The following is a 26,924-nucleotide window of genomic DNA, read 5'->3' on the forward strand; positions in this document are numbered from 1 at the left end:
TTGAGAAGTTAATAAGCCACAAACACTTAGAAGCTGGGAATGACTCATTTTTCAAAATGCATTGTTTATCTACCATGAGACAAAAGACAAGAGGACAGCTTAGTGTGATCCAGCCACATCTTAATGATTTTTTAAAAAAATAATCATATATAGTAATAGCTGAGAACTTTTATTAACTTGAAGTAATACCAATAATCTATAAGAGAAATAATCTATAAAAGGAAATGCATATCACATCTATTTTTCTATATACGTTGTATAAGAACAGCATTAACAATTTGTGAGACCAAAGTCACAGTATATGCCCAGTATATACTTGAAAGCTAGAATAAACTTCCTTTTGAATGACATACACTCTGACTAGTTCTTAGTAGCTTACACACATTTATGATTTTAAATATCATACTTTGGTTGCCAGAGCAATAGCTTTACTATTCCTTATTTGAAAGCTACTTCCTGAATGACTGTTCACTTTTATATTGGATTGAATTAAACCAGTATTTTTTGTTGCAAATAATGTCTTTATATTTCCCTACAAGTAAAATAGGACATCTATTTTACAACATCTATTTTAATAATTACAATTATATGCGTGCATTGTGGTTTAACCCCAGCTGGCAGCTAAGCACCACCCAGTCAGTCACTCACTCCCCCATGGTGGGATGGGGGAGAGAGAATTGGAAGAATAAAAGCGAGAAAACTCGTGGGTTGAGATAAAGACAATTTAAGAGGGAAAGCAAAAGCCGTGTATGCAAGCAAAGCAAGACAAGGAATTCATTCCCCACTTCCCATGGGCAGGCAGGGGTTCAGCCATCCCCAGGAAAGCAGGGCTCCATCATGCGTAACAGTTACTGGGGAAGACAAATGCCACCACTTTGAATGTCCCCCTCTTCCTTCTTCCCCCAGCTTTGTATGCTGAACATGACATCTCATGGTATGGAATATCCCTGTGGTCAGCTGGGGTCAGCTGTCCTGGCTGTCCCCCCTCCCAACCCCTTGTGCACCCCCAGCCCACTGGCTGGTGGGGTGGTGTGAGGAGCAGAAGAGGCCTTGGCTCTGTGTGAGCACTGCTCAGCAGGAACCAAAACATCCCTGTGTTAGCAACACTGGTTCCAGCACAAACTCAAAACACAGCCCCATACTAGCTACTGTGAAGAAAATTAAACTCTACCACAGCCAAAACCAGCACAATGTGGACGTATATATGTATAAACATATATTAAAACAAGTATCAACAACAGTTTAAAAGAAAAAGCACAAAAAAATTACCTTATGCTCTATTAGCCAAAACCTGGACTGCTCCACTCGGGATGGTAAGTCTAAAATACATTAAAATCTGCTTCAACCCTTTGCTGCAAAGATACGTTTGAAATACAGATCAAGGTGGTCTGTCTCACAATAGAACTTGCAGTTGATATGATAAGAAAGCAAGGGAAGGAATCAGAGGCAACAGGCATATTTCTTAACTTTTTAATACCTGCTTGATCTCTGCCTACAAAGTTAATGTGTTCTGACAAGATCACAAATCTTTTAGAAAAAAAAAAAAAAAGGTTTTGTTTTGTTTTTTAATAAAGGAGGTTACCCAGCCATGTGCATTTCCTCCTGTCCTGCCTGACTAAAAATTACGCAAGTCATGACTCAGAGACAGGCTGACTATGAGCCAGTTGTCACCAAGTCTTCCCATGGAGAAACTTCTTTTCCTTATTTGGGCTTTGATTTTTTTGTTTGCTTTTTAAACCTTATTGGTGCTTACCTGGCCTCCAGCTATGAAGCTAACTGGTTTACAGAAGAGAAGCAAAGCAGGAGTATTCAATAAAAAAAATTTTTTTTTGCTTGTTTGTGTTTTTTTAAAAAAAAATGCCAGAGAAGATTAGAATTACCTGCATTGTGCCTTCAAAAACCAATTATTTACTGGCTCAAGTAGTAGAATCTACCCCTAAGCATATGAAAATGAATTATCTTAAGAACAAATACTACACAGGTTGCCATCACAGCCTACAGTTTGACTGTCTTGTCTATCTGTCCATAGATTGTATCTTACTCTAACTGCCAGATACTGTGAAACTACTATAAAGGGATGAAAACAAAATATGAGAATAGTATCCAATTGCATTTATACAATATGCTACATTTATAAGTAGCATTAAAAAAAAAAAAAGGAAAGAAAGTGTTTAGGACAACTAGATAAAATGATGTCTTGATCAACAATTCACTTTCCTTTCCTTCTGTGTGTCTAAGTGCAATGTCTTCATTAGTAAATCCTCTGTGTAAAGTTAATCCCTTTTAGCTACTTAAGGCTTAGAACAGCTCACATCTGCCATTCCTGCCAATAAGTTCTACACAATACAGCAAAAGATTACATGACATGCGTGTTTTATTAAAACTGCTCATCACAAAATTCTATCCATCTACTACCACTAGAAATCACAGTAACTAGCTAGCATGAATCATATAAGATAGTTCATTCCACACTTTTTTTGAGAGTATGACAACTGGAAAACCCCTTCCTCTCTCCTCCCATTCACCCAGATACCTATTATTTAAAAAAAAAACCAAAACCAAACAAAACAAAGTGCACACCTTCAAATATTTAATTAAATTTGATGTGATATGTAGCTCTAATATGTAGCCCGAATTTTACTTGGATTTAAGGCATCTATGTCAACTTGTTATGTAAAATCCTGGTATGGACACATTATGAGACAGTTTCTCCAATTCCTTTATAAAATGCATGTCTGTATACTTTATAAAAATGAATCAGACATTACTATGTAAAGTATTCTTCAAGTTCTTAATATAAAAAGACATCTGATAAAACTATTTGTAAATCAGAATATTTTTTAAAAAACTATTCTTTTTTATACACAAAACAAATAACATGTTCTGCTTTCAAACAGGAACATAAGAAAATCAGCATGAAAAAATACTGTAATATTCCCTGAATTTAACAAAATTGTTCCCTAATTAGCTAAGAGATGTATACAAACATACACAATTTGACAGTGTTCCATTTTGAAGTTTCTTTTCTTCTTGGTACCAGAAGAGAACAAACCGAACTCAGTGAATGTGACCCATTGTCTTCCTGGACATTTTTCCCCAAATCCCATCCTATATAAATACTTTTTGTGATCATTTTCTTGTTTAAGTGTAAAGATTTTCAGAAAGCATGTTCTCCACCTGTGCTAAGACAGCACTTAGCACACTAAGCCCTCATCTGGAACACTGCCTTGTATAACACCAAACAGAATACACTGGTCAAAATGCAGACACAGCTTCCTTTATAACCTCCCAACACTTCAGTTCATGCTAGGGGTTAAAAGTTGCATATTTGATCCTTCACTCCTCCAGATCTTCTGCCAGCTGAAAAATTGAGGTAAAGGACTGTAGCTCCAAAGATTCAGTCCAGCAGACATTAGAGCAAGAGCAGGAAAACAAACGCATGCAAACTCTCTGGCCAAGAGCAGTACCATACATATTGCTTTTCCCTTGGAAGAAGGGTAGAATCACAGAACCATTTACGTTAGAAAAGACCTTTAAGATCAAGTCCAACCGTAAACCAAACACTGCCAAGTCTACCCCTAAACAATGTCTCTATGTGCCACATCTACAGGTAATAGCATCATAAAATGTTTTGAGTTGGAAGAGACCTCAAAGACCATCTAGTTCCAACCCCTCTGCCATGGGCAGGGACACCCTCCACTAGACCACATTTCCCAAAGCTCCATCCAACCTGGCCAGGGATGGGGCATCCACAGCTTCTCTGGGCAACCTGTTCCAGTGCCTCACCACCCTCACAGTAAAGAGAAGGAATTGCAATTCCTAGAGATCCTTCAGGGAAAGTGGGGAAGGAAAGCCACACGCTTTCCTTCACTCAGGTTCAACCTAATCCTTAGTAAACAATAATGTATTCTACAATAATTTGTATTTCTTTCCACATGTCCATCTTCCATAAAGTTCAAACACCATCATTGAAGTGTTAGGCTACCTGTCATGAACAAATGGTAAGTTAGGCAATTTTAATGTCTCTGAGCATTTGAATTCCTACCAGATGTAAGAAAATAAGGTCCCTGTCTCATATTGATTTACTTTCTTTACTCTTTAAATAAAAAAAAAAAAAAAACCCAAACCCAACTTCAAAGAACAGCTATAGCATTTTAAACATTTTTGACAAATCTTTCAGCTACGGATTAACAACAGAGGCATGAGCAGATTTCCTTCACAGACCCAACAATGGCATTTACCCTGGCCTAGAGGGAACACCTTCCTAAGCAATAAGAAATAGTTCACTTTCAATGCCAAGTCAGTCTTAAGAGAACGCCAATTATGCCAAGTTTGCAAAAATAGATGTATGGCGATTTTGTAATATGGGCTACTTTACACCAGGGACAAAGCTAAAACCATTTATCTCAATTAATTTAGGATCGAGGGATTAATTTAAAATGGTGCCTTTGAGGTGAAAGGCTACCACTTCATCCAACAATTCACCAATAACTCTTATTTACAATAAATATAAATCTCCCTCTGTCATGTTTAAAATATCTTTCAGACTACATTTTTACCCCCAAAACTGTGTGCATTCCATGTCATATAGGAAATAAAGGGTTAGTGTCATTTTATCAGTGGCTAAGTTTGAAAGTCTGATTTGGACTGTTGAAACCAAATGGTTTGAAAATACGGCCAGTTGTCCTAAAATAAAAATGTAATCTATGAGGTATGATGATAATTGATTGAAATTCCTCAAATCAAGAGATCACTTCTAGCTTACAAATAACACTAATAAGCAACATTAGATTTCCACTATCTCAAGTGCTGCTTGAATTGAAAGGCATTTTGCAATACACACATTAGAATAAAATAATAAATTAAGGAATACAGATTAGTGAGTGAAATTAAAGTAATTCTTCAAAATATTCCAACAGACAAGAGTTCTCCATTATATAAAGGTTTGAAAATGCCCCCAAATTTATGAAATCAGCATTTGTGCTGTCTCGACCCCACCAGTGTGTCATTCAGCCTTCAGGCAAACCCTGTGCAAGAACATCACACAGTTCTGTCAGTTTAGAGCCCACAATATCCCTCATAGTTTTGACCAAGAGCTACTAATTAAGAAGAATGCAAAAGGTGCTAAAGTCTGACACAACTTGTGTCATGCAGCCATCATAAACTTACCTCAGTGCAGAAGTGGACAATTGCCTTCTTCATGTATGGCATCCTCTCACAATAGAAGAGCTGGTGTAATTCACTGTCTATCAATCTTTGCACAAAGCAAATTAATGTGACAAGATATGTCTAGAGCAGTATTAGCCTATTAAGGTATGTCATCAATATATGGGCCATAATAAACCAATTTAAGTAGACTTACCAGTGTTTTATCATAACTGGGGACCCAACAGTTCATGGAGAATATAGATTAATGTCATCTAATAGTCACCTATATCTTTATCCTCAGGAGCCTTTCAATAAATGGAATGCACGTAGAGTTGAGATTTATCTTCTTTTATTTGGTATTTTCAGGACTGATTTTGAGATACAACAACAATTCCTTTTTAGCACTTTGTGTTTTAACATTACTATATGCTAATGTCCAGCAAATGAACAAGGCTATATTTGTATGCCTAGGCACATGAGGATAGTTTTGCTATAAAATGTCAAGACTTGCACCCTCTAATTCTCAATATTAAAAAAAAAAAAAAAAAAAATCAGGGAATTTTCATTTTTGTATTGTTCAAGTGCCTAGTTTATCTGAGGCTCAAAAGATTTTTTGTCTTGGGTATGTAACAGCTCTCAAAATTGCAATTAAGACTTATTTTACATAAACTCCATTCCACTCCCTATAAGTTTTTAACTAAATCAAAGATCCATTATTTGCAAACATGAAATACAATATTTTTAAAAGGGATTATGAATTCTATTCTCTGTCTGAGGAGGTTTACTTGGTTTGCTTGTGTTCTTACTTGGATCTGCAAGTATGAAGTTGTATCTTACATTGTAAAATCTATGGTGGAAATAAATAAAGAACTTCTCTGCTTGAAAGGAAAAGCTTTATATACCTAGTTATACCTAGGCTGAGATGAAACATGACTTAGCAGAACAATTTTTTCATTAATGCTTCCTTATGCAACCAAAAGTTAAAACTCCATAGCACAAGTCAGTAACTGTTCCGCTCCTCCCCTTACTACTTTTATTAACTGTTGACATAATAAAGGAATCTCACCATGTCTCAATATTCTGAATTCTGTCATGTTGAACTTCTTAAGATGCACTTCTCACTCACCTCCAAAGGATCTCACTGAAGTGAGCAAGAAATGCCAGATGGCAGGAATATTGTGTTCTAGCAATATTTCTCTAAAAGTTCCAAATATTGGGTTTATCAAAGAGACAGGCATGCTGCCAGTTAGCCAGATCTATCATCATTGTCTATCTCATTTTGTCATGGCAACTATTCTGAAGCATATGTATTGATTTCCACCCCCCCACCCCCCGTGAGGAGGAAGGGGAACAAGAGCCAGTGACATTTACATTATATTAGGTATATGTTCCATGAACATTCAAACACTTTAGTGGACTGATCTGCTATCCTATTTTTGCCATATTTACTGGCAGTGAGCAAAGCCTCCAAAAATCCTTACAAAGCAAAAGCTCTTCCATTACTGGAAAAGAGAAACAAAGCCAGCAAGACCTACTTTTAAAGAAGATATTACAGAAACTATAGCAATATTTTTGCTGATTTTGACATATTTAGAAAGGAGCAAAAGAAGGTAATGATATGTCTGTGAGATGGGTATTTATTTTTCTACTGTTTCTTTTACTTCAAGTTGGTTTAGGCCAATTCATACTTACCAAAACTGCTACTCCGTTTTTTTTTTTTTCTTTCTTTCTTTCTTTCTTTCTTTCCCCCTCCCCCCCACTAGGATCCAGATTTTTCCAGGAAAAGGCATAAGGATAAGTGCTTGGAAAAGTGCTTTAAACTCTCTACATAATTTCTTTCTTGAAGACATAAAAGAAAAATCTTTAGGCATTTGTACTACAATTTATCTACTCGTCCCAACATTCAGACACTATTAACAAATATTTTAACAGAGACATTCATACTTTTCCTAAAAATTATCTAAGTAAATATCATCCAAGTGATTTTAAGGTCTGCTAACAATAATTTTATTTGCCATTTAAAGTAAAAATAAATGCAAGCAAAAGTAATAAGCAATATCTATTTATAGCTCTCCAAGACAGCTGTAACAAGAATATATGCAATAGAATCATTGGCTGATTTATTTCTTTGGCTTACAACATCCAGTTAGATTTTATTTATATCACATGCATATGCAACCAATTCATACCAAGTTATGAAAAAGCTTTAATGTATGCAAGTAAACTACATTCGGAAGCACCTTCTGAACATTCAGCATAGAATATTACAGAATCTATTTCCTTTCCAGGTATTCAGCATACATGAACACTTTTGTTCCTGCATAGCACTATTCTTTTCTACATTTCAATTTCTCCACTGAAGTCTCACTTCCAAAGAAACTTGTTCAAAATTCTCCATCTCAGCTAGTCCAATTTGAAACCTATCTTCTTTCTAAACTAGATGTAAGAATTATGACCCTGTGAGGCTTGTAAGTGGAGGAAGTTGGACAAGAACTGTATTTGGACAGGAGACCACTACCACTTATAAAACTGCAGGATGTGGTATTAGTGATTCATTAAGTAGCATGCCTCCAGCTGAGTCCATATTAAAACTAACATCCTCTACATTTTCTCTCCCCAGCTTAATGTATCACACTTGTTAGATGAAAGAATGCTGTCTGTCTGTTCAAAGTGTTAAACAAAAGTCTGAAGCACTGAAAAAGAAAAAAAGTAAATATATTGCATCTATGACTACATGGATATCTGTCTTCAGAAGATTCAAACTCTCAAGAATCCATCTTCCTCTAAAAACGACCTTAGAATTCTTTCTCCCAACACCCCAAATCCTGAATTGCCATAAGGGTATTCTGGGCATCCAGGAAAAACACTGCTTTATTCTAGTTGTTGCAGCTGCAAAAGTTTCACAGTGCAAGTAATACACAAGAAGCACGCTGAGCCATGGCTCCAACTCTGCTCCTTCATGCTCTACCCTTTTCCCTCTATATGCTTACCTGGGCATGAGAGCAAAACATATTAAGTGGTCACAAATTATTCCTTCACTCTGATTAGAAGACAAGCCCAGGAGGCACTGCCACAGTCTCATGAAACTTTCTTGGTGATTTCCCACAGGACAAAAATACCTGCACACTACATTAACAGTAATACCGTGGGATTCACGTGATGTAGCCTTTAACAATGACCAACCTAAACTTTGATGATAGCATATATGGTAAGATACAGATTGGGGCCCTCACAGTACATGCTGAGACCATCTCAAAAGATGCCAAAAGTACCACTACAGATAGCAGAAGAGACCAGGCCTTGCACACAGTTATTCTCCATCCCCTTCAAACAACTGATAATTTCTGTGTCATTCTTCATCCAAAGAGTGCCAGAATTTATTTCATTCTCATCACTTCTCTGGAAACACCAAGCAGCCTAGTAAGACACCTGGTCATGAGTGCTAAGAGGTATGGAAGAAATTTGTTGTCAAATAATGTATCTGCCCTTCTACTTTGCAAATTTATTACAAATTGGTTTTTAAATAGATTTGTCGCTTCCCTAATAGTGAAAGTTGCAGTCCTCAGGGCAGATACAGCTGAAAGTGGTCTCCATTGGTCAACAGCCAGCCTTCATTTGAAGATGAATTAATGTAGTTTTCATGGTGTTACAGACTCCTTTCCTCAAGCCGTTGACTACACTTCTTACTACTGGAGGCATTGTGCATCATTATCTTGGGTTCCCACCAGCTATCTAACAGAGCACAGGTGAAGCTTCTTGCATCTGTTAACCTCCCAATTACAGCTCTATGTTTAGTTTTAAGTCAATCTCTTAAGCTTTGTGTAATTATTAAAAAAAAAAACCAAACCACCACCAAACAACAAAAAACCCCAACTTCTTTCACTGCATTAGCCTCCCACATTGCCAAACACTCCAAAACAAAACTGTGGCCCCACTGATGCTGATGACAGTTTCCAGCATCTTCTGCTGAGTCAGGATGTCATATATATTGCAAGTCATGCCCACTACAAAACATAACATTTGTTCTTCAATACAACTAAGATCAACTGTGAATTAAGAAAAACAACAAACCACAAAACAACTTAAACTTTCACCCAGAAAGTATTTCACCCAGCTTACCTAGTAAAGTAAAAGAATTCTTTTACAAGAGCCATTGTATAGTATATATGGTATTATGTATAATATTGTATACATATATCATGTATAGATTATATACACATAACAGAAACTAAGTCTTCAAATAATAAATTTCAACCATACTATCCGAGCAATAATTTCCTTGAATGTTATTACTATTCAGTTTATGCCTACGCAGTATCTTTTGCCTTCTAATATTAATTATCTGTTTATAACTTTGTAGACAAAAAAAAAAAAAAAAATCAGCTTAGATATTTAAAGTTGATTGCCCACCTATGTATTGATATTTTATAAATGGATAAAGTTCAACTATTTGTAAGAATAGGAAACCTAACAAATCACTTATAAACATAATTATATGTAATTCTCTCCAGACTACTGGAGAGGATTCTCCATGACAGAGTAGAGACTTACGTGCTTCAAAACTAAAAGGTAGACTTGAGACATGGTTAAGTGTTCAGGAAGGTACCTCCTTCCAACTTCACATAAAATTTGGCTTACAGCTGTAAACTTTTTATTATTATTATTATTTACTCAAGTTACTTGTTAGGGCTGGCAGAAGATTCTGCTTCCACAGAACTTTATCTATGCACAAAAAAAATCACCACGTAATCCTGCCAAAGATCAAAGTTTCTTATAATTGTTCCTCCATCACCGACACTGCCTTCTCCCCAACTTTTCCTGTTATTTCAGTCCTTTTATTCTTGATATTCAAGCAACATGGTTAGAAAACAGCAACCTAAACCAACCAGAAGAATGAGATGAACAGAAAAAAGTTGGAAAAGAAACTAAAGCAATTGACAAGAAAACAAGATAAATGAAATTATGAAATATAAGGAGGAAACTGCATGAATGAAACATGGAACATGGACAGAAGTAGCAGACAAGAAGCACAAGGAATGAAAATCTGTAAACAAGAATATATTTTTCTCCATGACCTAGAATAAACCTAGAAACTTCAACTTCAGTGATTTCCATGTAGTAAACTAAAGCATCTCTCATTTTCTGGCCTATGCAGAGGAAAATGTTCTCCAATTACAATGCAAAGCATCAACAGTGAGGAGATTTCATATTTGAAGCTTGCCAAGCAAGCTACACACATCTGTCATTACAGCAAAAATCTAGGAAATAGATCTAACAGGAGGGGAGAAAAAAGAGAAAGAATAAGAAATGGCCACAGATTTGTTCCATATCATATGATAGGAAAAGTGTATTTAAACCTGCCTTCATTCCTTATTTCTCCCCTTCAATATTGTAGCTATAGCTGGTCCTTAAATAGATGTATATTACTTAACCTGAAATAAGTTTATTCTACAAATAAATCGGGCTCTGAGGGACAGATGAGTTCTCTGAAGAAATGATGCTTCATTTGGCACATTAAGTTGAATGAAAAGGCAAAAGCAAGAACAGGAAGGTCAAACAGCTGAATGTCACCATGCAACAACAGTTTCCTTCAGTTCAGACAGGTCCAGGTCCTGAGCTACCACTTCTTTCCTGACTCCTTCCTGTAGCATATTTAGACTCCCAGAAACACATAGCTGAGAACAGAGGGAAAAGATCAGGAAGGACAAGCATAGCTCAGTGTTCCACTGCAGCAGTGTCAGCTCCCCCCGAGCCCCTGTCCCAAATCCAGCAGTGCTGAATCACTCTCTACCCCTTTTCTCTTTCATAATACAGTGCAGCAGGACTATCAAGCAACAGGAAGGAAAACCGTTACTAGAGGACAGATTCACAGTCCGTGATGCTACCATTCTCGTCCTCCTGGACCTCAAAAGCTGCCTTGCTTTAAATGCCAAGTAAAGAGATGCAGCAGCAACATCTGTTCAAGTTACCCCTTCTTCCTTCACCTTTAACACTAACACACCTCTTCCACCATCAACTGTGTTCTGAGAGACCAGATCTCATTCTCCCTTCTGCCACGGAGTTCCTGAGTAATACTGGGCACATCCTTTATATTAACATACTAACAATCAATCCGATTTTGCTAACCGATATCCACATGCAGTGACAAAAATGTGTCTCTTTTCCCACACAGTTGTCAGCAGGAAAAAGGACAACAGCACTTGTGGGCTAACACTGAAGAATGACTGAGGCAACATCTGCTGTAATTTATGAGGGAAAACCTTTGGTCTCAGCACTTGCAGCTTTCACGGAAGTAACTGAAAACTCAGTCGTACTGTAGATGGTATTGAAGTTACTCCTAAAGTCTGTGTGGATCAGGAAGAAAGAGGAAAAAAACCCACCATACACAGAACCTCCACACACACGCTCCCATTCGCCATCAGCAGACTGTAAGATAGAGCCAGCTCCCTGTAATTTAACTTACAACTCTTCCATCTTCATCCTTCCCCGGGGGCAAATTCAGCCCTGACCTAAACAGACACAGATTCCATTAAATTGCACTGGGACTGAATCCAGTACTGCCAGGTCACCCAATACCCTCACAAATATGGGTGAAACCTATTTTGCTCAAACAGGAATAACAAATCGGTACAAGTTGCTGCACTATTTTTCCAATTACATCATCATTGAATTTCTCTATTATCTGCATGTCGCTAAATCGAGTCAATAAGATATTCTAAATTGGTAATGAGACCCTTAGCCATTCACCACTTATTCCTGTTAAGGAATGATACAGAGGCCTGCTCTGTTCACAAGCAGTCATCTGTTTCTACAGCACAAATCACAGTTCTCTGTAGTCACATATTCTTCCTCATCGATGGGACTCACACACACGACCTCTTCAGCAATCTTTCTTGAGGGATATAATAATTGTTTTAAGACTGCTCTTAAGGCTAAGTTTCACTAAGCACTTAAGGAAAGAATGTATTGTCTATACATTCATTCTGCAATCAATTTCAAGCAAAATCCACCATAACTTTTGCGATTTCTATGGTCTATTAATATAGACAATATATCTAATCACTTATACTTGTTACAATATCTAGCCATATAAAATCATTTTCAACTGCAAAGGTTTAAAAGTAGCCAATGAAATTTGGACACTTTCAGATCATTATAGAAGGCGACGGTCAAGTGATTCTTGCCACACTACACAGTTAATACAAAAAAGCACAATTTAGAGAGGGAATAAAGGGTTTCACAAACTAGAGCAAAAGTAGCATGATTATTAACAATTCTCTCCTCCTAATTTTAACAAATGCATGCAACATTACTATTTGAATTCTCCAGAGATGCTTCAGGAATGCTGCGTATACTGAAGTTTGAAGACAGTTTCTAAACAACTTCAGTATCCTGCATTAAAACTGGCAGAATCACTATGAAGACTGTGTACTTTCCAGTCCTAGCAAAAACCAGAAGGTATCAATCATCCAGTTTTAACTGCAGCTGACTGAAGCTATTCATTGAGTTGTGCATTGCTACCACTGTGGCCCCATGAATAAGTCTCAAAGTCTCCCTCTCCTTTTTTTGTTCCTCTAAGTGGACTCTTAACAGCACAATTTTTTTTTCACTCTCTGAATGGCTTTGAGAGATCAGCTAAAAAGAAACACCATTAGTAAAAACAAAAGTTTTCAAAGAAAAAGTGGGAACAAACTTGTGATTCATGGCCTATACTGTGCTTTGCCCCTCTCTTTACCTCAATACACTCTTCGGTTTTACTGCTGGATAAGAGCAGGGCAGACTACTGCACTTCTCCTAGCAACCAAAAATCACTTAGGGAAAAAGGGCATGTTGTCTGCTGAAAGGGAGAACAGAGAAATTTGGGGTCATACAAAGCCAGACATATGTTCTTTTGCATTTTATCCTGAACTGAGCAGTTGTCAAAAAGGATTCAGTAAATAATAATAAACAGTTCTGGTTTACACTGATTCATATTTAATTAAATATCTGTTTGTCTACTTGTCACACATTTCATTTTCTTTTAATTCAGCATTCTAACAGTTCCTACCATTGTTCACAGTTTTGCCTTCAGGGACATAAATTCTATTCTTTACAGTTTCTAAAGTTATTTTCTTTCATTATAAGTGTGTTGAGATACAATTATACCTCTACATAGATAAAACCTTTTTCTTTTTTTTTTTTTTTTAAATCTAGATGTACACACGCAGCTAACCATTCTTAGAGGTTTAAAGGCAACAGTACTGAAAGACAATTTTATCATAGGGATCCTCCTTTTCCAAAAGCTGGGATTTTACCCCATGAGACTTGATCTTACAGAACAATCTGTCTGGTCTCATTAGGTAAACATCACATTGCACAGTTTAAGATGATGAATTAAATTCACGCAGAAGAAAAAAGATAAAACCAAAAGTTTATAATTCAGGCATACATCTGAATAGACAGAACACATTGACTAGCTTAAAAAAACCAAAGTATTATTTTTTTTAAATCCAATTGAACAACAAAACAGATGTAATAGATCAAGGGTAAAATACAGCCTGCAGTATTTCTGATAGTTATTCTTTTCCACTGAAAGTCCTTTGTTTAATAGCTGTTGCCTTGACGTAAACCATTTTAGTTAGCCCACTGAATTTCTCTTACATATCATAAAAACATATACACAAAAATCCAGCCACTATCACAGCACTTCGGTGCATCAAGTCAGCAAAGACCTTAGTTCACTGCATCAAATTGTAATTTAGCATTTTCTTGCAGCCACTCCAAACAAATCTGGACTCAAACAATTTACAGAGAGATTTATTCACTTCATGGATAAGTGATGTACAAATGGCATAGCAATGATAAAAGCCTAAACGTACTGTGTATAAGACAACGCTGAAGTTATTAGGCATCAGCGCTATCGTGTTAAGCATGACGGTAGTGTTTTGCCCCCCTTTTCACTCCCTATGCTGCCTGACCCAGCCACCTGCTCTGCAGCCCAGCTCCCCTGCTATTCTCTCTCTCCCCTCATTCATTGCTTCAAAATGCCACAGACCTGGAATCAGGCTACTATCCCACTCCTTCTCCTCGCCTACAGCATCACTTCTCTCCCCAGAAAAGCATCAGAGCAGGGCAGTGCTAGTGTACACATACATGCAGGACCAATAAGGGTCTCCAGGTCTTGAAGGTGACATAATGCATTGATCACAATATTTCACCTCTGGAAAGTCAGAAGGAGGACGTGCCCACGGATGCTTTTTCTGCTGTCCCCACTATGGAGTGACAATCCCTAAGAGAAGATCAAGTTGACTAGGGAAAGGAAATCCAGGTGAAGAAAACACCTTTTCCAACTAGCTCCTAGTCCAACAGCATTACTATGCTATTTGAATTCTTCATAATAGTGATATGAAAGAAACTATTGCCCATCCCTTAGTCACAGAGTTCTCTTTAGGATACAACATAAACTGTTAAAATTGACCAGTCCTTTTGCCAGGATGAAGTAATCTGGGCTACAGGGCACATGGACTTTGAAAACTGCGCAGAATGACAGCTTGAGAAACCATGATTATGGGGCTCGTGCAGCATTAAAATACTTCTCATAACTGCTTCTTAACTCTTGACATTTGCACAGCAGTAAAAAAAGTATCGCTGGTACCCTAGCATGAACAGTTCCTCCATTCACTATGAATGAGGAACAAGTTGACTGATGTTAGTTACCTGACATTTTGGTTTTAAAAGGTTAAATTTTTTCCACTCAGCTTCTCTTGCAATCAATGGCAAGTGATTAACAGACATGAACTACAGAGTTTACTGTGTTTTACAACTTGCTGCTGGCCATTTGTTCTTTACGTATTTGTCCAATCTGCATTTATGACAAGCACGTTACAGAGAGACTCTTCTCGCCTTGGCACACTACACTGAAGCTATGTAGGGAATGCATAAATACAAACTATGAGACCATATGCTGCAACAGGCATTGTGGCATAATCATCTAGGTAAACGCTAATGACTTAGATCATACTTCAACTCCTGGCATTCCCACTTATGCTACCAGTTCATTTCCATGTATCAGACCAAATAAACTGTTCTCCCAATTAATATGAGAAAAAGCCATATGAGAAAATAAAAGTAAATTATAGCAAAGCATAAAATAGCATAATGGCAGGCCACTGTCTTTCACTGTAGTCAGACTGAAGAATTCTGCTGGAAATGGAGGAGTACAATGAAGACTCAGTGACAAGAAGGGTAATTCTGCAATCAAACATCACATACCATTAAGGTTGCTCCAAATCAAGCTTGGAATGGTGTCTTATGCAATGAGCACCTGAAAATGATGAGGAATGCGTTTGAAAATGCTTTGTGTTCTTCCAGTTATCATTCATATAGGTTGATAGAGCTGAATAAGTGTCTCCATAACCAGGACAGATAAATAGCATAAAAAGATTGCAATAGAACCTGGATGCACACAATCTCAATTGGTTCAAAAATATACACTGGAATCACTAGAAAATTGGTGGCCTTCAGTTATCAGCAAGCCAAAGATACATTGTTGCCTGGTAGAATTATCAGGACAAAAAAGTAACTTTATCATTAAGCAAAACAAAGCTGTGTGGTTTTTACTGACATGGTTTTGTAGTGCAAGTAAGCACAGGGAAGAATGCTCGCAAATCTATCTAGAACATAATCAGAAAGTTAGCTCAAAACCCAGTTAAATGGATGAGTTCAACTCACTAAATAATGGTTATTATCTGCAGATCTCTGTGAGTTACAATTTACTTAGCCAAAAAAAATAGCTGAGGTAGAATGGTAAAGACTGCAAGTTCAATGCATATGCACAAGCTACTTCTGCCAGAACACTTTTAAAGTTAATATCTTCACATCACGTTTGTCCATAATACGAAGATGAATCTCAATTAGGCTTGGCCACTAGAGCACAGCGGTTCAATATAGGTATCAGCAGGTTATTACATGGGTACTACTGGTTAGTTTGTCTATTGTTGTTCATGTATTTATTGTTGAAAGTTATTATTTTAATAAAATTAAGAGCACATCTTGGATCTCTTCCATGGCAGCAGAGCCAAGATAAGCTGAAGAGAGGGAATTAAAAAGCCATTTCTTATTCCATGAACTTTTGGCTTGAAAAAAATATTAAGAATGCATATCATTACACCCACATCGCAGCATAAGAAGCAGCTTTCTGATTACAAAGGGATACTCTGTACTAGTAAAGAGAGCAATATAGGAACAAGCAAGCAGTAAGCAGGACTGAAGCAGCAATATGCACTGGTAGCCTCTAACATTTGGAAGTTATCCCCATGGAAAGACGTAGCAACAAGCGAACTTCATCTTATAATAAGATTATATTACAAGTATTAAGATGCAAGCCTTTAATTACAGTAAGCCAAGACATCATCACCTGCTTTCAAGGTCTTTCACACAAAGGACTCTGTAGCAAAATTGTTATAGATTTCAGTGGTGCAGAATCAGGTCCTAAATTAATGAGGCCTTGTTTAATTATTCACTATAACAATAAAAACTGTTAACCATAGGTGATTAAAAGTTATTTTGTTAAGGAAAGAGTTTGAGGAGACGACAACACAAACTTACTTCTGGGCACATAACTTCAAGGGCAGAGAGTCCACAGTTTGCATTTTACAGTAGAAGCCAGATCTGAGAGTAAAGATGGTAAGACTAAAACCTACATCCACAAATCTTTATTTCTGTGCAATTATTTTGCATTCAAAGATCTAACTAATATAACTAACATGACTAGCCCTACATAAAAGGTATCCTCAACACTCCCTGAAGTAGTGATTTAAGATCAGACTCTGTATCCTTCTAGATATTGAAATTTAAAGGAATTTTTTAGAATGTACAAGGCATGCATAATATAAAAATCTAAGTGCAAGAAAGTTTGGATAACAATAAGTGTTCCATAAAAATTCAGTAGTTACATGTAAGAAACGTCTGTTCAGTCGTTGGCAAGACTGGCAAGAGTGAATACTTACTTTCTCGTGCACTCAAAATAAAGAGATAGCTATAGAAATGTAGCAAAGAGCACCAGTAAACCCAGCCTCTTGGCAAGAGACAGCATCAATATGATTATAAGTATCCTCCACAAGGTTGGTATGAGAGGTGGTGAGCCAGATGGCAGCCACAGGAAGAGCAACCTCTGCCATGCCAGCTGAGATAACAGATAAAACCTGACAGCAGTGTTCCTCTTAGGTGGCTGAAACAGAATGTACAGAACCTGTTAGCAATCTATTTAGCCGAGATCAATATTTGAATAGCAATTCAAGGGTAGCAAATGGCTAAAGAGCCATTGCATACTCTTTAGTAATTTCCACTAAATGGCTCAGCAGCGGACAGAGCATGTCTTGAATTCAGTGCTATGAGAGCCTACATAGCGTTGCTATGTAGCAACTCCTGGAAACACAGTTGACTGGACAGACTAGCCAAAGCCGCCATTTGCTCTCACTGAATTTTTTGGCACATCTTCTTGATGCTTTTTAAGCATCCTTAAAAATCTCCTTAAATTGTTTTATGTACTTTTAAGGTTACATATCCTTAGCCTGTAGCGGTAAAACTTATTTTCCTTAACCAATGTCAATCTCATCATTCCAGAAAGTTCCTAATGGAAGGATTATTACAATAAGTGCAACTCACAAAAGACTTTTAAAACTCCTATTCCACGTTTTCTGAAAGAATCATGGGGTATCAGACCTTTTGCAGAGTCCCAAATTAGCAAAGGAGCAAAACACATTATTTGGATTACATTAATTTTCAAATATAACCATCTCTGGAAGTGCAATGACAGGATTTTCTCATTGCCTATCTTTTGCATGTAAATATATGCTGTTGCAATAACGACTTACCAGACAAGGAGTAAAGAAAGCAAAATATTAAGACTAATTCAGCAAACCGTTTCATCATGGGCATAAATTCATCCCTACTTGGCAAAGTTTTAAAGCATGGTATTAACTTGGAACACATGTTTATATCCTTATTAACTGCAGTGAGATTCTGGATAAGTGATCAAGTGCACACTTAAATGTTTTCCAGAATTGGGTCCCATGGAAGAACAAGCTAAAGGAAACAAAAATGCAAACTCTTCACTTCAAAACTTTACTCTTAATGCATCAAAATGCACACATTCCACAGAAGCAAAGGTTATCCATCAACAGCAACTCTCATATGAGAGATCAAGACCCTGTCAGCTCAAACGCTCACTGAAAGAATACACTTTAGCTTTATATGTAAGCCATGTTCTCTGATAGGCAACCCAGATCTGCACAAGGCCACAGATGTATAGCTTACCGGTATGAAGAAATAAAATTAATTTTTAAAAAATAGAATGCTTGAGCATCCCACCATTTCAGATTTATACTTTTCATTAAAAAATAAGTCCTTTTGAAATATACTAATACAAAGATAAAATGCTGGTTTTACAGAATTATTCTCACATATCTTTAACACCATCACACAATCAAGAGCATGACACTTGCAGTTTTCAAGGGACAATACCTAAAAGCCAGCCCTGACATAAAAGGTTGTCATTTTCATTAAAAACACTATGAGTCCTACCAGGTCAGAGTTCGGCCTACTAAAACCAGTGTCTGGGGTAACATCTACACGCTTGTGTTCACAGCCGTTATGAACTTTTCTGTTCATATTGGTTCTTCCAAGCTTTACTAATGATTGGAAGAAAGATAACAAAAAAAAAAAAAAAACCCAATCACTTAGCAATGAAAGAAAAATCAATTGAACATTATTAAAAAAAGGTAATCAGCTGTTTTACCCCCAATAGGTAGTGTTTTATTTTATGGTACCGACTCTGTCTAGTGAGATAGGTTTTGTTTGGGGTTTTTTTTGTGTGTGTTTGATTTTTGTTTGTTTGCTTTTTCAAGAACAGTAATCAGGATTGACAGCTAAAGAAAAAGAGAATTACAGTTATTCCCTGAACAGACTGCAAGAATATGGGCAGGGCTACAGAAAAATCATAAGCATAATAATAACAATATATACATATATATATGCTTTCTGCCATTTCCATTAAGCTTTGCAATTTTCAGGTGTCATAAAAGCATGGACAGAGAAAATAACCTTAGAAGAAAAAAATTATCATTTTGATCTATACCACTATACACTGTGTAATATCACTTTTGAATCACTAAACAAAACTAATGTCACAGGGATAAGGATGTCTAACATGCCTCAAATACTACAATGTCTCTGTCTGGATCTGATGCCAAGAGAACAAAAAAAAACCCCAAACTCAACAACAAAAAGCCCTCCAAAACAGGAATGCACTATGAGGTAACTTCCAAACATAGGAAACAAGGACCTATTAAACAAGTGGTCTGCTGGGTTTTGCCTTTTTTCTTAAATTAAAGCATTATAAATAGTGCTAATGTTGATAAATATCTTCTCAAAGCAACTGGTGGTATATGTCATTCTAAGGTGTAATTGTAATTACTATGCTCCTAAAGAGACAAAAGTACCGCATGCCAGGTTTTCACACCAGTATTTCTTCAAAGCTACTTGTTAGTCATTTCAACAATAACAGCTTCTGTCTACTTGGTCATGATGTGCTATCCACAAGGCTTGCTATTTATTTATTTCAGAGAGTTGTTAATGTACGCAAACTTGACAGTCTCTGCAATATCTTCCCACAAAAGGGGAGGATCCCATCTATTCTGGGCAGTTTATTGGCATTTTTTTTCTAATAGTCCAGCTCTAAATTAGCTATGTACTTCACCTGCACCCCCCACCCTCATCCTATAAGGCTAAACCAGAACAAAGGTTCTACTTGTGTTCCCCACGACAAAACCAGAATAAATTATGTCTTGCTCCTGTTGTTCCAGCAAGCTGGTTAATTGCATTTGTTTCATATATCTCCAAACAGCCTGGTACATTAATTACATTCTGTAACACCAAGCTCCTCTGATTCACTCTGTCACTTCCAGTGAGCACTTTAATTGTATTCCTTCTAGCTATATACAGTTTTAAACACTTACTAATAATTACACTTCTACAGCCTGATGTTTTCAGTTTGTATACAAAGATATATCCAGTACTGGTGGTCCTAAAGTTAACGATCAAAATATGTTACAGTAGGAAAAATAAAGCAAAATTAAAACAAAATCACCACAAAACTATGGCCATGCTTATAGATGCAAATTTTTCATTAAATCCTTTCAGTTAAAACTTCCTACTGTTTAGCATGTACATACATTATACAGAAATTTTCTTACCAGTACACCAAACTGAACATTAAACTGCATAGCATATTATGAAACCAATGTAAAACTGTACTTGAATGTCTCCCTCTTCTCGTTTATTTTGCCTCCTTTCTTGCTAGGGGGTGGGGGAAGATGAGAGGAGGGGAAGAAATACCCAAAGCAGCCTGTGACTGCAAACAATAAACCTAGAGTCCTTGCTTCAGGACTGATACAGTAAATGCTGTAAGCAATAGCTTCCTGGAACAAAGTTTGCTCTAACAGACAGGCAAATCCAGCCAGGGTCCCAGACATTAAATTCACCTAAAGTCTATACGACTGTTTAGAGATGCAAATACTAGGAGGAATGCCGAGCATTTGGTCCCAGCACACACTCATGTAGAACCGTACGCTGTTACAGATGCTCGCTTCCTAGTTGTGTGCTTGAACTACTGTAATGCCTCTAACGTCTCTACTGCAGTACAGCGCCAACCCCTACTTTGAAAGACAATTCACCCTTGCACTGAAGTTTCCGCCCTACTAAAGCGTTCTTCCCCAAGATGCTAATTTATAGCTCCCCATCCATTACTTAAACTTGAAAGCCGCAAGAAGTGTTGTCAAGCAGACCCAAAGGGGGGAATGCGGAGGGGGGGGGGGGGGGGGGGGGGGGGGAAGGAAGAAGAGAAGTAAAAAAAAAAATCCACCCTTTTCCCAAACGTTCCTAAGCTTCGTGACAACACTCCCTCCGGAAAGCCCGTAACGAGGGGGAAGATGATGGGAAGACCCACCCCCGAACGGAGCCCCATGGTGGCTGGCGGCCCGGCCACGCCGCACCTGCCCGGCCCCTCGGAGGGTGGGTGGAGGTGAAGCGGGGTGGTTGGTGCCGTGCTGCCCGCCGTGCTGCCCGCCGTGCTGCCCGCCGTGCTGCCCGCCGTGCTGCCCGCCGCCCCGCTCGCCCTGCCTGCCCTGCCGTTCGCCAGCGCCAAAGGAGGCGTTGAGGGACCCTGGAAATCCGCCAATTCGCCTCACCTGGAGCCGAGGCAGAACTAATCTATTTATTTCATCAGCTGGCTCTCCCGGTGGAAAGTTTAACAATAGAACGAGGCAAAGTAATACCAGGTACAACAGCTGTCTGCCTTCCCTTTCTCCTTCCCGCCCCCCCCCCCCCCCCCCCCCCCCCGAAATAAAAGATTTAGCACGGTAGTTTTTACTCTTTCCTCGCTATCTCAAGCTAACATTCTTCCATTCATAAGCTGCTTTTCCATTAAGTTAGCAGACGGGAAGAACTGCTTATTGGAAACATGTATTTCCTCCCCCCCCCCCCCCCCGAAATACCATTTTTATACCAGAAACAAGCTTAAGGCTGTGTAATGTTAAAGCTTATAATGCCGTCCATGTGCTGTCCCAAATCAGATTCAGATGAAGGGGAATTCTGCACAGAAATGGCATATCTAAAATGAGCGAACTTACCATAGACTTGAAAAAATGCAAATCCAAAGAGCAGGAGTGGCGTCAGCAGACCCATTTTGACATATTAAAAGCAATCCCGATCGCCTGCGAGACCAATTCCACAGAGATCCAAAAAAAAAAGTATCCAAAGCCAGTAAGAGGTAGGTCCAAAAGTTTTCAGTTTTCTAGCAGCTACTTAAAGTGGAAAGGGAAATCTTGAAATCAAAAGCTGCAGATGGAAAGGTCTTGAATGTGACACTTTTAGATCCATACAGATTAGAGCAGCGAGCGAGCTCCGAAGGCTTCTGCTTTGCACACACGCTCCTTCCTAAATTCCCACCAATCCAGCCCAAGCGGAGGAATTATTCAAGTGTGTCTAAGAGTGTCTTTAGGCTCCATGGCAATCCAAAAGCAAGCTCTTTCTTCGGAAGACAAGGAGAGACTCTGAGAAAGGACCTGATTCCTAGAAAGTGCTCCACAAACTTCCCGGCACTTTGCAGGAAAATCATTGGCTTAGTTTGGCTATTTTGCTTTCCTCTCTCCCTCCCCCTAACCCTTTCTCTCTCTTTCTCTCCCAAATCAGTTCAAGCTGCAGAGTTTCTCACTTAACTTCCATAATAGGAACGCCTAGGCAACGTGCTACAGGAGGGGAACAGCTTTCCTAGCATCCCCTCAAAGTAAAGCCCTGTCCCCTACACCTCCCTCCTCACTGAAAACCGGAGCGGAAACTGCTTGAGGGCAGTAACTCCAGCGCGGTGCCGCTGCGGGCGGGAGCGGCGGCGGGCTGCTGCCGTGCAGTTGTGGCGGCGGCAGCGGGGTGCGTGCGGCAGGGGGTGCGGGGGCCTCCCGCTGCCGCAGCTCTCCCGGGCGACCGCGGCAGCCCGGAGTCCGCCGCTCCGCTCCGCTCTCCTCTCCCCTCCCGCCGCCTCCGCCTCCTGCCGCCGCGGACACACCGGCTGGCAAGGAGAGGGAGGAGAATGAGCGCGGCTCCCGAGGCTGCCTGGGGAAGGGAGGCTGCGGGGTGTGGACTAAACCACTGTGCTCCACACCCACGCGTCCCTTTCCTCCCGGGGTAGGGAGATAGGGATGGCGATATAAGTAGACAGCCACAGGACTGGCAATCAGCCTTGCTGCAGGCAGTGCCCCCCCCCCCCCCCCCCAGTTGGGTATAGGTAGAATTTACATGATTGCTCCTCACCGCTTCCCATTTAATGGGCAGCTAATTTTTCGGTAAGTGATTTCATGGAACTGTTCTCTAATTATTAATTCCCTCTCGCACATACGCAGACACTTGGGACTGAGACCCTTGAAAGGATCTTCCCCAGAGATTTCTTTGCTGACCCGCTCAGTGGAAAAAGGGAAAACGGCAAATAAAATAAAATGGATCACGCGTGACCTACAAAGTCTGTAGGACCGGCGGGCTCGCTCAGCCGAAATCCAGGAACGAGCAACCTCCCGCCTCGCGTCTCCCGCGCCCTTCCCTGCCCTCCCCCAGGCCCCTCGGCTCCAGCGCAACTCTCCTCAGCGGGAAAGTTCCGCGGAACCGACCGCGATCCCCCGAGGCTGGTGGAGGGGGCGGTGAGGACAGGAGACGAGAGAAGGGGCCGCGTCAACCCCAAGGAACAAGGGAGAACAGCCCGTCTCCCCTGCACGCACGACAGAGGCTGTCAAACAGCAGAATAAACCCCAAACCACCACAGAAAAAAGAGCCAGGAACACGAAGGAAGGAGCAACGTGAAGGAAACCGGAATTTAAAAGTGACCGGTGTCAGAACAGGGCAGGGGGTGACCAGCAGAGACACACCGAGACTGGTGCTGGCGGAGCGGCCGGTGAGAGGCCAGCGGCGCCCCCGAGGTGACGGTTAGGCCGCCCGTTGCAGCCGCGCGCCGTCCCCGGGCCAGGAGAGGCACCGCACGGTGAAGCTCGAGCGCCCCCTACTGGCAAGCAGCGAGCAGCAGCCACCACCCTCGTGCCCAGCGTTGCCTTTTGTTGCGGCGGAGCCCGCCGCGCGCGGCGGGAGGGCTGTGGGGGGGCGGCCCTTCGGCGGCCCCCGCCCTCCCCCGGCGCGCGGGAGCGCCTAACGGCTGCGGCGGCGGGTGCCTGTGTAGCCCGGCGGCCCCGGGGAGCCTCCTGCAGGGCCGGCCGGGTGAAGAGAGCGGGGGTTGTGACAGGAATGAGTGAAATGCGGGAGCTACCGGAGACCACGGAGCTGTTTCAGTAGGCGAGAAGTCTTTTCTCCACCGGAGAACCCGAAACAAGTAGTATTATGCATAACTTTTTCAAAGAAACCTGTTCAAATATGTTGGTAGCATATTTGTCTGGCTTATATTTTTAGTTTTTAGTGGGACATTGAAGTTGAGGATCGTTTGAGCACAATGATGCTAGATAAAAATTAACTGGTGAATAAAAACATGGGAGTCATGCTTAGATGCACTAGGATGAGCAGGGCTAATTTAAACAGAAAGGACTTACCTTCTTACACGTGAACCAACTAATCCAAATATTTTTCTCTTATCAAGTCTTTTTTTTTTTTTTTTATTTTGCATATGCTAGAAATTTATTCTTTTAGTAAGTTATTCCCATAAAGGATCTGAACCGTATTTCTGCAAACTATACACTGCCCACATACTCAAATAAATGGTCTGCAAGTTATTTCTTACTTGATTCTTGTGTGCAATTAGTGACAAATATTTTACCGTTGCCAAATGTGACAGTGTGAGGTGTTTGTGGTTTTTTTACGTGTCTGAGAAGATTATTGCTATTCCATACAAAGCCAGATGACAATTCCGAAGCCTTTTTATGCAAATCAAGGAACAATGCCCTCCTATACTCACAATATGCCCTGCAGATAAATATATATTAATATATCTAAATACTACCTTGTGAAGAAGGCTATAATTAAGGCTAACTAGGGTAAGGTGATCAAAATGGTATTCTTTGTCAGCGTGCTTGTGAATTGGCAAAACCAGAAAACCATAAATCACGTACCTGACGGCAGTATGTGTAACAGGACATGAAATATTAAAGAATATTTCCTATTGTAGTGGGCATTTCAAGGACACAGTGTTAGTGAAAATGCTGACTAGTTTATTACAAAGTTTTAAATTGGAAATAGCTATACATTGTACAGTTCTTTTTCTGCTTCTCAAATAAATTTAAGTTAAATTTAATAATAGGTGAAGTAGACCAGAACACTTTGTGGATACATACAGTCTTCGAAACCCTTAGGTACAGAGGTACCTGTAAAAGGGTATAATGACTCATATAAACATTCTCAGTTAAATCAATGGGTTATTCATTATAGCTGCTACTGTTTTATTCATTCATTTCCACAGAATATAGCTTTTCAACTATTAAACACATTGCAAAACTGCAAAGTTTCAGCCAAATTTAATCAAGAATTTTCATGCATAAATTTTGCCCATCTGTATTTCAGTGATTTTTTTTCTTTGAGAAGAGTTAACAGTCCTCCAAAATAGCTAGCAGAGTCTGAGAACGTTGGGAAACTGGCTTTTGTATTGGTGCTGTTCACCCAAATTCCGAAATCTCAGCTAACTTTGGCTAGTATACAAACAAAGAAAAAACCAAAAAGGCCAAAAACCAAACAAACACGGTCATGTAGAGATGTGCTGGAACATTACAGTAGAGGTTCATGTGTGTTATGGCTTACAAGCACGGGACATGTCATAGATCAGAGTCACTGCCTATGAACAGAGCTTGCTTGGAACAGTGTTTGCTTCCATTACAAGATGCAGTCCAGACACTAGCGTAAATACCCGTATGCTTGTCTCTCCAGTCTTTCAGTAACCTCCTATGAACATGGCCAACAAGACAGATGTTCTTTGTTTGAATAGCAAAGTCTATACAGAGGAACTGAATGTGCCAACTGTTTGTTTGGCTATGAGCAATATGCCACCTGATGAAATCCTTGTGTGAGCAAGATGAGGAAAAGACATGTCAGTGTTGGTGCACATAAAGCGTCAGTTCAAAGAGTATTGTTGAGCTGGGGCTTTAGGACGGGGAAATGGCACAGTAAGATTGCCCCGATTCATGCTAAGGTCAGTCATCAAATGAGGCAGGACTAATTTGGTAAAACAGCAGTTAAGATCAGACGTATGTCAGTGGTACAAGTAAAGATTTCATTGCTTCCCCAGGCTGGTATTTCTCATCTGTCATTCCAACACTTTAACATTCCAACATTAAAATATATATTTAGTATATGAAACATCAGATCCAGTGTTTAAAGTATGAGTGTTCTAAGACTAGCCCTTTTTTCAGGTGAGCTCTACCATTCACAGCATTTTTCTTCTAAACCAACTTTACCATTTCTGGTGTTACAAATGTATATAATATATTCTATTTCCTGGTTGCCATAAAACCCTCCTCTTCTCAAAGAGGAGAGGTTGAGTTGAGGTGGATCATATAGAATTTATTCTGGATACTACGGCTACTCATCCAGGGAATTGCTGAGAGTGACTAGAGATCTTTAATATCCAAAAATATACATGTGATGTGATGGCCATATAATTTAAATGTAGGCAACTAATTTAAATATTTAAATTAGGAGGCTGGTCTTTCTAGGCTCTGGAGTACAGCAAAGAGTGGATCCAGAGGATGATTCAGAACATGTAATGTTAGGCAGCCTCAGAAACATAAAAACAAAAAGGAAAAAAATGTCACAGTAAGCATGGACTTTCCCAGAGAACATACTCTTGTCTTCCTCTGTGCTATTCTGTTCCAGGTCATCGGGTTCTGATGTCATCTGACTATTGAATACATGATGAGAGAACAGAATTTATAGGATTTAATCATTATAAATGCTGAAGCATGATTATTATTCCTGCTGCAATCAATAGGGTCTTCCACAGGAAGATTGGACACTGAGAGGTAAATCAGGAACTCAGTCCGGGAAAAGAAAACATGTTGCTAGAAACAGTGTAAGCACTGTGGTTAGATCTCTCTCATGAAGGCCTCTGAAAATTAGTTTTTCTGCCATCCCTGACTACCACAATTTTGACTAATCTACTTTCCTAGAACCACTTTTGTGGATTGGAAAAAAAAAAAAAAAAAAAAGAGGGGTGCCAGACACATGTATTTCTCTGTCTCACAGGTGTCTCTTACTTGTAGCAC

The 26,924-nt window shown here is 39.4% G+C and overlaps 1 protein-coding gene across 18 annotated transcripts in view; it reads right to left on the reverse strand.

The window, feature by feature from the left end:
* The window catches only part of ROBO2 (roundabout guidance receptor 2), a 479,926-nt gene extending 457,196 nt beyond the window's left edge, over positions 1-22,730 (reverse strand). For all 18 annotated transcript variants that reach the window (XM_075769670.1, XM_075769605.1, XM_075769597.1 and 15 more), the window contains exon 1: positions 21,816-22,730. In XM_075769670.1, the coding sequence (XP_075625785.1) occupies positions 21,816-21,870 (55 nt within the window). In that variant the 5' untranslated portion in view covers positions 21,871-22,730. The remainder of the gene's footprint in view (positions 1-21,815) is intronic.
* Positions 22,731-26,924: the final 4,194 nt, after the last annotated feature.

Source organism: Balearica regulorum, chromosome 1 (genome assembly GCF_011004875.1).
Source record: "Balearica regulorum gibbericeps isolate bBalReg1 chromosome 1, bBalReg1.pri, whole genome shotgun sequence".
NCBI lineage: Eukaryota > Metazoa > Chordata > Aves > Gruiformes > Gruidae > Balearica > Balearica regulorum.